Source organism: Emys orbicularis, chromosome 7 (assembly GCF_028017835.1).
Source record: "Emys orbicularis isolate rEmyOrb1 chromosome 7, rEmyOrb1.hap1, whole genome shotgun sequence".
NCBI lineage: Eukaryota > Metazoa > Chordata > Testudines > Emydidae > Emys > Emys orbicularis.
This window is the reverse complement of record NC_088689.1, coordinates 87,653,934-87,666,676: the sequence shown is the minus strand read 5'-3', so window position 1 is coordinate 87,666,676 and position 12,743 is coordinate 87,653,934. Positions and strand designations below refer to the sequence as shown.

At 42.9% G+C, this 12,743-nt stretch overlaps 1 protein-coding gene across 1 annotated transcript in view; it reads left to right on the top strand.

Annotated features, from left to right (window-relative positions):
• The first annotated feature begins 2,300 nt into the window (after positions 1–2,300).
• Positions 2,301–12,743, top strand: part of STIMATE (STIM activating enhancer) — a 102,068-nt gene continuing 91,625 nt past the window's right edge. Inside the window, exon 1 of the mRNA XM_065407930.1 lies at positions 2,301–2,472. Coding sequence (XP_065264002.1) covers positions 2,301–2,472 — 172 coding nt within the window. The remainder of the gene's footprint in view (positions 2,473–12,743) is intronic.

The following is a 12,743-nucleotide window of genomic DNA, read 5'->3' as shown; positions in this document are numbered from 1 at the left end:
TGGCCCGTCTGTGACTTTTGCTAAAAATACCTGTGACTAAAATGTAGCCTTAATCATGATATCATATTCTCTATATAAATTCATCAACCAAAAGTTGTGTTTATATTCAATTCCTAAGGTTAGACCTCAATAGTACCTCCATCTCCCCTTCTCTGTTCCTTGCTCATTAAAATGGTATAGGGTGAGCTGTCAAACAGGTCAAGAAATTCAAAAGTTGTGATTCCTACACAATTGTAACCCTGGCTTTCCATTTGGAATTTGAGCTGTTGCTTTGATGTGCTTGGTCATGAAAGTGCCTTGATTGGATGAGTAACTCAAGGCTTCTAATGTGACATCACAGAAAGTGGTATTTTTTTCTGCAATATTTTGGAATAGGCAGGATGAAGTTTACTTTCTAAGACCATTGACCCTAGTAAAATCAGATTGTATGAATGCACATATAAAGCAACTGTGAACAGGATGAAAATATGATGAATGTCAGACCAGCTAGTTCAGGAAGAAATAGCACTTCTACCACCTTTTAATAATGACTGCATTGGTTGGCTTAAGTACATGGATTTTGTGCAGCTTCTACTCTCCTTAATACATGCTGAGCCTGGGTTTTATTCTTAAAATTGGTACAATTTCCCTTCTGAAAGAAAATCATGGGAAGGTAGGGCTAGATGGGCCTTCAAGAAGTCATTAAGTCTATTGCTCTGTGCTGATGCAGGACCAACTAAATCTAGACCCTCTGTGACAACTGTTTTCTCTAATCTATTTTTTAAAACCTCCACTGATGAGTCATCCACAGCCTCCCTTCTGTACTAGTATTGGTAGAAAGTTTTTCTTAATATCTAATCCCTATCTCCTTTGCTGTAGCTTAAAGCAGTTTTGTGTTTTCCTTCCGTCAGTAGATATAAAGAGAAGGGTGATCAATTTTCTCCATAACTCCCTTACCATATTTGAAGACTATTATTAGATCCTCCTTAGTCATCTCTTCTCAAGATTAAACAAACCCAGTTTTTTTTAACCTTTCCTTCTAATCCTTTTTTCAGAGGAGTTGTGTGTTTCTAAACTCTCTCCAATTTGTCCACTAGTTTCCTAAATGGGGGCAGGAGGGGTGCCCAAAAGTGGACACATTACTCCAGCTGCACCCTCACCTGTACCAAGTGGAGCGGGACAATTAGCTCTTCTGGCTCAGATACACCCTAGATATTAGTTTTGGTTTTGTTTGTTTTACAGCTATATCATACATTAGTTCATATTCAGTTTGTGAGCTATCACCCCAAATTCCATTTCAGCAGTACCTCTTATTCCCCAGTGGGTAGTTGTGCATTTGATTTTTGTCATCTTAAGTGCAGTACTGTGCCCTACTCTTTATTTAATTTCATTTTGTTGGCTTCAGACCAATTCTCTAACTTGTTGTCATCATTCTGAAGTCTAATCGTGTCCTCGAAGGTGCTGGCAATCCTCTCACAGCTTGGTGTCATCTGCAAATTTTATAAGCATCTGCTCTTGTCTAATTTGTTAATGAAAATGTTGAACCCCTGCTGGCAGAACCCCACGGAATACACCCTCCCGATTTGACAGCGAACCCTTCATAACTAAATGATGAAGGCGGTTTCTTTAATACAAATTCTTCATGTGTTTAATGGTGCAGCGCCTATCAGTTTAAGCTGAGACCGTGAACTGGGTTTCCCAGGGCTGGGCGGACGCTTGGCGAAGGGATTCCCCTCCGCGGGGTAGTTCGCTTTGCGGTGACGTGTTCGCAGAATTTCCCTCGCTGGGCAGAGCGTGCAAATCCCCCTATTTGCGAAGGGGGGGGGGGGGCGTCTCTCGCTTTCCTCCCGCTGCCGGTACAGAGCGGAGTAGGAAGACTCCCCGCCCGCTGCACATTGGGGGCGGCTCGGGCCCGATGAAGGGAAAGGGCGGCAGCTGCCCCCACGGACGCTGAGCCCCCGGGTTCTGCTCGCCTGTACCCACGGGGAGCAGGCCCCAGGCAGCAGCTACTGCGCTCCCCGCCCCCTGGGAGGCTCCGCCCCACCTGCGCTCGAACCATTCTGTTGCTCCCTATCTTCACCGCTGCATCCCCGTGTTAAAGGGCTGCCGAGCCCCGCCCCCGACTGGTCTTCCAGTTAGCTCCTCCCCCCAGGTGCGGCCTCCACCAATCCGGGGCGGGTTCTTATGTCACATGTCGGTGGTGACGCACCGCGCGAAGAGGGGGGTTGGTGGGTGCCTCGCACCGGAAGCGCGAGGCGCCCGCGGGGTGCTCGGTCGGTGTCATGAGTCCCTGAGGCCGTGGCGCGCCGGGGTGCCTCGCCATGGGGGGACCGCTCGCTTTGGTCTCCGCCAACAGTAGCCGCCCCGCCGTGTCCTCCTCGGGGGCCGGGCCCGGGGACGGCTACCGGGGCTGCGAGAACGGGGCCCTCATGGACAGCTTCGGCATCTTCCTGCAGGGGCTCCTGGGCGTCGTGGCCTTCAGCACCCTCATGCGTGAGTGACCCCTCCCCCCTCCGGGCCTGGCTCCGCGACCTCTTCCTCCTCAGGGCCTGGCATCTCTGACATAAACCCCTCCCCCCGCGGGAACGACCCCTCCGGCCCCGGTGTAACGGCAAAAACGGCAGCCGTCCAATTTTCCTACCCGTAGCAGTTACGGCCATTTAAGTCACTACACCGACCTCCCTGGTAACCCCCTCCACTCCCCCCCACCGGGCCGGGCTCCCCGGCATCCTCCCCGCCGCCACCAATCCCCGCTATGTGTGGTTTCGGGGACCCAGATGTCTTGCTCCCTCCTAACACCCCTGTGTGTGAGTGACTTTTGGGACCCAGGCCTGGTTCCTCTCCCCTCCCCCCCGTTCTGTCTCCTTCTCTCCCCACTATCCCAGAGCATGGTCTGGTCTCCTGTATCACCTTTTTCATTAGTGAGCCTGTGTCCAGGACCGCTCATGGCACCAGAGTCTAGCTACATCCATCAAGCACTGCTTACACACCCATTGCCCTCTTATGTGAGTGAGACACCTTCCCCACAAACACCAGGGTTGCCCCTGCTTTGGCTCTTCTCCCATTTAGCATCCCTTGGCATAAATGTCTCTCCACAACTGAGGTCTGGTTCGGGTTTCCCACCCTTTCCCCTTCAAGCAATTACTCATCTCCTTGTCCTCATCCACCAGCCTCATGCATCAAAAATGCATGTATTCCTTATTATACTAAGAACGTCTATCACTGGCAGTAAAAAGCTTTAAAAATCCTGTATCATAGGGGTAGCCGTGTTAGTCTGAATCTGTAAAAAGCAACAGAGGGTCCTGTGGCTACCCACGAAAGCTTATGCTCCCAATACTTCTGTTAGTCTTAAAGATGCCACAGGACCCTCTGTTGCTTTTTAAAAATCCTGTTTGCCTGGTGCTGTTAATGCTCACTTTATATGTATTGATTTCCTTTATACAAACAAACAAAATCAGTGTCACTTGTTTAGGTTGAGTCTTGCTTTTGGGTTCTGTTTTACAATGCTTGGGTGACAATGTCCCTTTAATCAGTTGCACCTGCATAATATTGTGCTTTGTGAGGGGGATTTAAAATCTGGTCAGACTTTTTTCCAATCTAAAGAGTCTCTTATATGCTGTTGTCATGATTCTGTGAATATAAGGGATGGTGCCACTGTTTGTCTGCTGCCTTCTCCTCTTATTTGTGTTTGCCACTTTTTTCTCCAGTACTATATGCAGAAAATGCCATCACTGGTTTCTTTTTTAAGTATTTATAATCTAGCGGAGTTTTTTGCAGAAACTGTATGTCCCTATGTGGATTGCATGTGCTTCTGCTTAATGTAATGTGTAATAATGATTGAAGTATGTTTCCTAATTCAGAATGATGTGATCTCTTCTCCAAAGAACAAATAACACTTTCCCCAAAAGTTGGTATTTCATACCTAGAATTTAATCTTCTTCCTTTCCACCATGGTATGTAATAGTTTCTTTTTTTCTATTTGATCTACTGGATAAAGAATCTTGGTTCTTTATTTGTCTGAAGGAACCTACCGCAGCAAGATACTAAATAAATGTTTGCACTAGCAGTTTTTAAGATTAGCCCCTGAACAGCTGCTGTAATGCAGAAGAAGAAGTTGCTTACAAATGAAAATGGGGCAGTTGCCTCAGTGACCACAGGATGTCAGCTTGAAGTATTGGGTCTTGATGTAGTGACACATGCAGTCTGTTCTGAGACTATTTTTTTCTGGGCTTGTCAAATGTATATTTCTCATTCAGGTGAGGGAAAAAAAAGCCATAGATAAGCGCAGGTTAGAAATAATTGTTTAGTACTCGTGTGCCTTCATTTTTTACACGTCTTAAGTTTACCCATACCCTAGTAAGAATGCTTGACTTCACTCTTGCAATAATAATCACATTTTCACGTGTGTAGCACCACCAACTTCCGTTGACGTTCGAGCCCTCAACACCATGCAGGATTGAGATTTGCAGGTTGTTGTGAATACTCTCTTTAAAATTCTGAGATTTCTGTTGGCATTCAAGATGAGGATCAAATCTAGAAAAAGCACTTCAGTATTACTGAGAATTACTGTAAGTGATAGACTGAAGTCATTTCTGAGTGACTGGTGAAACTTAGGTGATGTTTCTTGATATTTATCATATTAGCTGTGAATTGTTTGGAGCTGCAATCTTTCCAGGTTTAATAATTATGAATAAGGCTATGTTTTAGTCATGGGTATTTTTAGCAAAAGTCATGGACAGGTCACGAGCAGTAAACAAAAATTCACGGCCTGTGACCTGTCCATGACTTGTACTATATATGCCTAACTAAAACTTGGGTACTCTGTGGGGGGGGAGGGGTGAAATGCCGCAGGTGCTCGGGGGGAGGGGGCACGGCCTGGGGGGTGCTGCGGATGCTGGGGGGGGGGAATGCAGCCGGGGCGGTGGGTGCTGGGGGGGCCCGGCCCGGGGTCCTGTGGGTGCTCGGGGGGGTTGGCGAGCCTGGGAAGCTCCCTACCCAGTTCCATGCGGCTCCCCAGAAGCAGCGACATGTCCCTCGGCTTCTAGACAGAGGCGTGGCCAGGTGGGTTCCGCGCATTGCCCCCACCCTGAGCGCCCGCTCCACAGCTCCCATTGTCCGGGAGCCACAGGTAAGCACTGTCCAGAGTCCTCACCGCCTCCTGCACCCCAACCCCCTGCCTCAGCTCGGAGCCCACTCCCACAGCCAAACTCCTGCTGCTGCTGGAGTGAGGGTGGGCATGGTGGCCTGAGACTGCCGCAGCAGCTGGTGTGGCTGGCCCTGGGACTGTCCGAGCTGCTCAGGCAGCCCCCGGGCCAGCTGCAGAAGTCACGGAATCCATGACCTCCGAGACAGACTTGCAGCCTTCATTATGAGTCCTTAGCATACTGCGCTGGTATGCTGCCAGATGCTGTACCAGGCTTCCATGGTTTTCTCAACAATTTCTGGAGAATTTAAAAAAATATTCTATCCCTTATGTTTGTGAGGAGCATAACAGATGCAATGATGTCTGAGTCTTCAGATAAACAATAATATTTCTGACATGTGATGTGTCCTAATCTTCTCAACAAGATTCTACTTCTGAGACCTGAGGTCTAAGAAGTTGCATCTTTAACTATCTTGCTCATCGTTTGGACAGTATTATATATTGAAATATATACTGAGTGGGAGAGTGAAGCATGCTATAGCAATATATTCTAGATAACCTGTGTTTTGTATTATTTATATATTAAGTCAATTACAGTGGTTTTGTGGATTTTACAGCGTTCTCTTATTTACAGCCCTACTTACTATGGAAAAAAAAGTGTTGTCAGCTGACCAACTGAGCAAGCAATGGAACAAGACCTTCTGTCTTTGCAGAATGGGAACTGAATGTACGAGCTTTGTATGTACGCTTTTCCAAATGTGTATCTCATACATCCTACATGTTCTAAGTTTCTAAGTAATAAAGTTTCATCTTATTCTAAGTGCACAAGTCATATAAACTAAGTCAAATAGGAGGTAGTTGAACAGAGGCATTAACAGGAAATTTCTCAGTCTAAGGACTGTACAGGCATAGAATCAATCATCTTAGAAAAGCTTTTATAATCTAGCCCAGGGGATGTGTAAATTTAGCACCATATACTACCCTTTATCTCAGTGGAACTCCCAGGGATGATATTGGAAGGTTTGCACAAAGATCAAGGGTAGAATATGGCCATAGGTAGTGAATAATTAAGACCCCTGCAATTTGTGCTTTCAGCTCAGTACCCAGTTGTTGGTGTGTTTAGGTGTTACTTTCCTTGTTCTGTGTACTCTGTAACTAATAGCCAGTGTCTCATACTTCCCTTAATACTTTTCTTTGTGAGCTTTTCTATTGTAAATACAGCCCAGATCCTAGTGAACCAATGTGTAAGGGCTTCCTATGGATTTTAATAGTATCTTGGTTTAAAGCTATATCAGAGTAGTTGCAAGGTTTTTGGAGGGGTGGACTTTATGTAGTGGAAGCATTAATTCTTAATCTGTCTTTCATAATAACCTGTACTGTACCCAGTATCCTGTCAGCTGAGGACTGGACTGTAGCCTTCAGTGCCATTATTTAACTGATCATGAGGTTGCTATTAGGGTGAGTGGGACAAAATAACTGCACTACCAGCTTTGGCTAGCCCAGGGACCTCAGGGATGTTATCAGTGAGCTTGTATGTGTGTGCGCTTTCCATGTACTGTCCCCAGCTCTGCTCAGATAGCTGGTTCAGCAGACCTTGATAGTACTATCCTGTGTAGTTAAGTACTGGAGGCTTGAATGTCGTTGCCTCAGTAGCACTGTTTAGACTGCTCGGTGCTTCTGTCTTTGGAGCTTCAATATTAATAGTAGTGCAGCATGTTAGTTCAGCAGACCTCAATGTTACTCATAAAGGAAGACCACAGGCACAGTTCAATGGCAAAGTGCTGGGCCAGGTTTATTGTCAACGAAGCATGGTACTAGCTCCCCTGATCAATGTCTATAGTTACACTAACACATGTATGCTCATTACAATGGACTCAGCTCAGTCAGTGGTGGGATTTTCCACTGCTCTCTAGACTGGACAAAGGCTTAAAGCGAAGTACCCTGACATTTATCGGCTGAGACGAACAACTGGAATACACAACTTACACACCACCTTATGTATTTCATGACATCTATTTGTTACTCCCCTTCTTCCTAATATCTTGAACAAAATATCCTTATTTATTGTTCTTGCAAACCATTTTATCTTGAACTAGATTAACATGTCTGTACTAGCTAAAATATATTTGCGTAACTATCTAGTGCCTAGTATACTAACAGCAACTTTGCCATGTTCATGTACCGGACAGTGAACTTGTAAACAGCTGTTTTAATACATGGCCTGATTTTAGTTCACAGCCTCTGGTTCAGGCCTCAGAACTTGCACCAGGCCCAGTGCTCCTGGTGTGCGTGCGCTCTCTCTCTCACTCTTACAAGGGGTAGTAATCTTAGTAGGTTTTTTTTAAAATTACTGACATTCTTTCTAAAGTCACATTTGGTTATTCTAGGTGCATTAGTGAGAAATACTCATTCTGGCTCTTATCAACAAAAAGCTATATATCAAAAGAAACCAGAACTGCTGTGTGTAAGATGCATGAATAAATATTCCAACTTGAAATGTACATTTTTTTAAGATGTTGCTTAAAACCTTTTTCTTATTTCCTGGGAATGTTGGAGCTCCCTGGAAGCATCAGGAAAAGGAGCTATGGGCAAGGACAAAAGCTTAATCGTTGGTCACACTTTCTGAATTCCCTCTAGTCATGCATGTTTGACCATAAATTGCTTCTCAATAAAGGTAGTAATGTCAACAAAGTTCTCATTCATATAGGAAGGGGGGAAACCAGTGTTTGCAAGTTTCTTCATACTTGTGTGATAAAGGGAATCAGCATTTCTAAGAAGCAGGAGTCAAAACAGCAACAACTTACTAACATTTTAAACAAAAATAAAAGGATAGTTCTTATTCCAGACTTGACAGTTGTAGTATTCTTCACTTCACCTTCCACTTCAGAGTGTTTTGGGGCATCTTTGGCAACAGAGCTGTGGGCCAAGTGTGCTGAAGAAGCAGCAATTATCACTCAAAGAACTCTTAAATTCCAGTGAAAATCTCTCTAGCTGTGGGACAGTGTTGACTTCTACAAGTCTCCTTGATAAAAGCCAGCCGGTAGAAATATTCAGGACATGACTACACTTATTCATGTAATAACTTAATATGAATTTGCTTTAGAAACTGCTCAATTATTGACTGTCTTGAGGGCAGTAGTTCTCTAATTTCTTCATTTTGTGGGAGGGACACATTCATGGGCTACCTTCTCTCCTAGCTCAACTCCCATAGGAAGTATTGAGTTCTATTCACTGATTATCTGCTTCAGGGGTCTCAAACTCAATTTACCTTAGGGCCAGTCCTCAAATCCTTCCAGCAGGCCAATGTCACTCATGCTGCCCCAGAACCCGCCTCCCAAAAACTCTGCTCCCCACCTGCCTAAGGCTCTGGGACAGAGTTTGGGTGGGGGAGGAGGTCTGGGGTAGGAGATTGGGGTGCAGGCTCTGGGTGGGAGTTTGGGTGCAGAAGGGGTGAGAGGTTGGGCTCTGGGAGGGAGTTTGGGTGGGGGGAGGTCTGGGGTACAGGCTCTGGGATGGAGGTTGGGGGGGGGTGGGGATGGGGTGGGGGTGCAGGCTCTGGGAGGGGGTTGGGGGCGTGACACTTACCTGGGGCTTAAAGGTGAGGCGGACCGGGGGGCCTCCGCGCGCTTCTGCCCCCAGGCACCGCCCTCGCAGCATCCCATTGGCTGCAGGGGCACTAGGGCAGGGGCAGTGCATGGAGGCGGAGGCACAGCCCCGCGCCGCCGTGAGGGGCTGGCAGCCACTGTAGCGAGCAGGCAGACTCGGCTCAGCTGCGCTGCGCTGCCGGGGCCCCTGAGGGGGGAGCACCCGGGGGCGGCAGGTGGGGCCAAGGGAGAGACCCGGTCCCAAAACTGCTGGAGCCCCATTGGGGAGGCTCGTGGGCCGCAGATGGCCCGCGGGCGGGGAGTTTGAGACCCCGATCTACTTAGACACCATTTAGAGATTACCAACGTGAATTGATTTAAATAACTTATTCTAATCACGATTAAAATCAAACAGGAAATCTTGATTTTAAATAACGGATTTTAATCATGTTTTGCATTTGTATATTTTAGTTATTTTTCTAAAGAAAGGTTCGTTCTAATAGGTTCCTATAACTATTAAAACATGTTAATTTGCCAATAAATATAGTTTTTATATTAAATGTTTTACTTTTTGCTAACTAGGAATATAAGCATATCGATACATGTATGTGAAGCTATATAATTGCTTAAATTCAGATTCTTGCTTTTTACAGTTTTTATTATAAGATGGTGTCTGATGCATTTCTTATTTACTAGATAATATTTGTTTGCTTTGTCAAGCTATATTTGGATGGGAATAGGAATTTGTTTAGAAGTGCACAAAAGCAGAATTTTAAATTTGTTTTTATTAAATAAAACTACTTTAAATGTGTTGGATACTTTTTGCCTTATGTAAGCTTATTAAAGCATGTCTTACAGTTAAAACTGTTTTATTAAAAGAAGTATTAACTGTAGTTAGTGAATAAAGGGATTGTTTCTGGTCACTATGGGCCAGATTTTTAAAAGTATTGAGTCACCAAAAGATGCAGATAGGTGTCTAGTAGGATTTTCAAAAGCACCTGTCTGCATCTTCAGGTGCCTAAATGCCTTTGAAAATCTGGCCCTTGTCCTTCAGGTTTTTAGAATTAGCTCTCATCCTCTCCCTCCTGGCTTTTATTAATAGACTGAAGGGGGGAAAAAACACATTCTTATTTTTGCAACTCCCAATTGGTTTCTCAACTTTGAATGTACTAGCCCAAATTAAGTATTCTCTGCACCTGCTAGCTAAACTGAAATCAAAAGTAATTAAGGGTAAAGCTATATAGCTATTGTATTTGTGTTGTTGACACTGTAGAGCTGTGTAAATATTTTCATGTTATGATCTTAAATTTACTTGTAAACAGCTTCAAGAGCAATCTCTCACTAGGCTTTCTTAGTGATAAAGGGCTTGCAAGTGGTGTGGTGAGTAGTTTATTATGTTCTTCCCAGACAAATGAAACCTGCAGGTATGGTTGAAATTTTTTTAAACAACATTATTAGGCCTTTGTAATTATACAAAACCCAATGTATGAAAGACGAAAGTTTAAAAAAAAAAAATTTACTGACTCCACGTCCCTACCTATGACAAACTATCTTAATTTGCTGTGTCTGAATTCTGTCAGATTATATTAAAAATATATGGCATATGCATTCATTGTACATTTTGGAGGGTGGATAAATTGTTGGGTTCTTTGATATTTAATGAAATGGTGACTGAGTTTTTCTGAACAGTAAGAAACGTCCCTGGATCCTTTTGTAACAATGTCGGGGGGAGTTGGAGGGTGGTTGTAGTTCCATGTGTAACATACTGAAGTTATGGTCAGTGACTCTGTTTATCTTTACTGTATTTACGGTATATTAGGTAAGGACTTCTGGCTTATTGTTAATTGGTAGGTAATGGGTATCACTATTGGGTCAAAGTTAAGCAAGGATTCTTTCTGAAGCCTATTTTCCCTATAAAATGGATGCATTTATTCCTTAATTTGTGTGTGAGAGGTGCTTTCTCTATGCTTCTGTAATTCATGTAGTACTTAAAAGAAAATAGCCTAAGGAAAAGTGCTTACAAGAATTAGTTTACCGTATGATGTGTCATTGTACAGCAAAAATTTTCCAACTGGTCACCTGCAAGTAAAATATATTTTTCTTCATCTCATAAGTGACTGAACATCACATTTGCTAGAAAGGGAGTGTATGGTATTTTGATTTCAGGACTTCTTTAAAGTCTCCAGAAGAAGTGGATTCTGGGATATCCTGCTTTGTTTATTTTTTTTTAAAAACTAATCTCAGTAGGAAAACTTGAAGCAACTTGGTCACAATATGCTTTCCAAATTAATAGGACTGTTAAGTGATTAAAAAATAAATCATGCGAATAATCGCATTGTTAAACAATTAAATATTTTTGGATGTTTTCTACTTTTTCAAATATATTGATTTCATTTACAACACAGAATACAAAGTGTACAGTGGTCATTTTATATTTATTTTTGATTACATATATTTGCACTGTCCAAAAGAGTATTTTTCAGTTCACCTAATACAAGTACCATAGTGCAATCTCTTTATCATGAAAGTTTAACTTACAATGTAGAATTATGTACAAAAAGTAACTGCGCTCAAAAATAAAACAATGTAAAACTTTAGAGCCTACAAGTCCACTCAGTCCTATTTCTTGTTCAGCCAGCTGCTCAGAGAAACAAGTTTGTTTACATTTGCAGGAAATAATGCCTGCTTCTGGTTCACCTGAAAGTGAGAACAGGCGTTCACATAGCATTGTTACAGCCAGTGTTGCAAGATATTTACATGCCAGATACGCTAAAGATTTATATGTCCCTTCATGCTTCAACCACCATTCCAGAGGACATGCGTCCATGCTGATGACAGGTTCTGCTCTATAACAATCCAAAACAGTGTGGACCGACGCATGTTCATTTTCATGATCTGAGTCAGATGCCACCAGCAGAAGGCTGATTTTCTTTTTTGGTGGTTCGGGTTCTGTAGTGTTGCTCTTTTAAGACTTTTGAAAGCATGCTCCATGCCTCATACTTCTCAGATTTTGGAAGGCACTTCAGATTCTTAAACCATGGGTCAAGTGCTATAGCTATCTCTAGAAATCTCACATGGGTACCTTCTTTGCATTTTGTCAGATCTGCAGCGAAAGTGTTCTTAAAATGAACAATATGTGCTGGGTCATCATCCGAAACTGCTGTAACATGAAATACATATCAGTATGCGGATAAAACAGAGTCGGAGACGTACGGTTCTGTTCCAACGAGTTCAGTCACAAATTTAATTAGCACATTATTTTTTTAACGAGCATCATCAGCATGGAAGCTTGTCCTCTGAAATGGTGGCCAAAGCATGAAGGGTCATACGAATGTTTGGTATGTAAATACCTTGCAATGCCGGTTACAAAAGTCCCATGCGAATGCCTGTTCTCACTTTCTTGTTACATTGTACATAAGAAGTAGGCAAGATTATCTCCCGTCAATGTAAACAAACTTGTTTGTCTTAGCGATTGGCTGAACAAGAAGTAGGACTGAGTGGACTTGTAACCTCTAAAGTTTTGCATTGTTTTGTTTTTGAGTGCAGTTATGTAACACAAAAAATCTACATTTGTAAGTTGCATTTTCAAGATAGAGATTGCACTACAGTACTTGTATGAGGTGAACTGAAAAAATCTATTTATCATTTTTACAAATATTTGTAATAAATATTTGTAATAAAAATAATATAAAGTGAGCAGTGTACACTTTGTATTCTGTGTTGGAATTGAAATAAATTGAAAACGTAGAAAAACATCCAAAATATTTAATAAATTTCAGTTGGTGTTCTATTGTTTAACGGCACAATTAAAACTGTGATTAATTTTTTTAATTGCCATTAATTTTTAAGTTAATCACATGAGTTAACTGCGATTAATCGACAGCCCTACAAATTAATAATTGGTCTGCATAATTTTGGTCAATTAGGAAAATATGTATAATATTGTTTGGGGGGGAGAGAGCTGTATGTAGGTAATCAAGCATCTCTCTAAAATCTACGTAAACTGACTGAAAATCTTGTGACTTAATATAACTTTT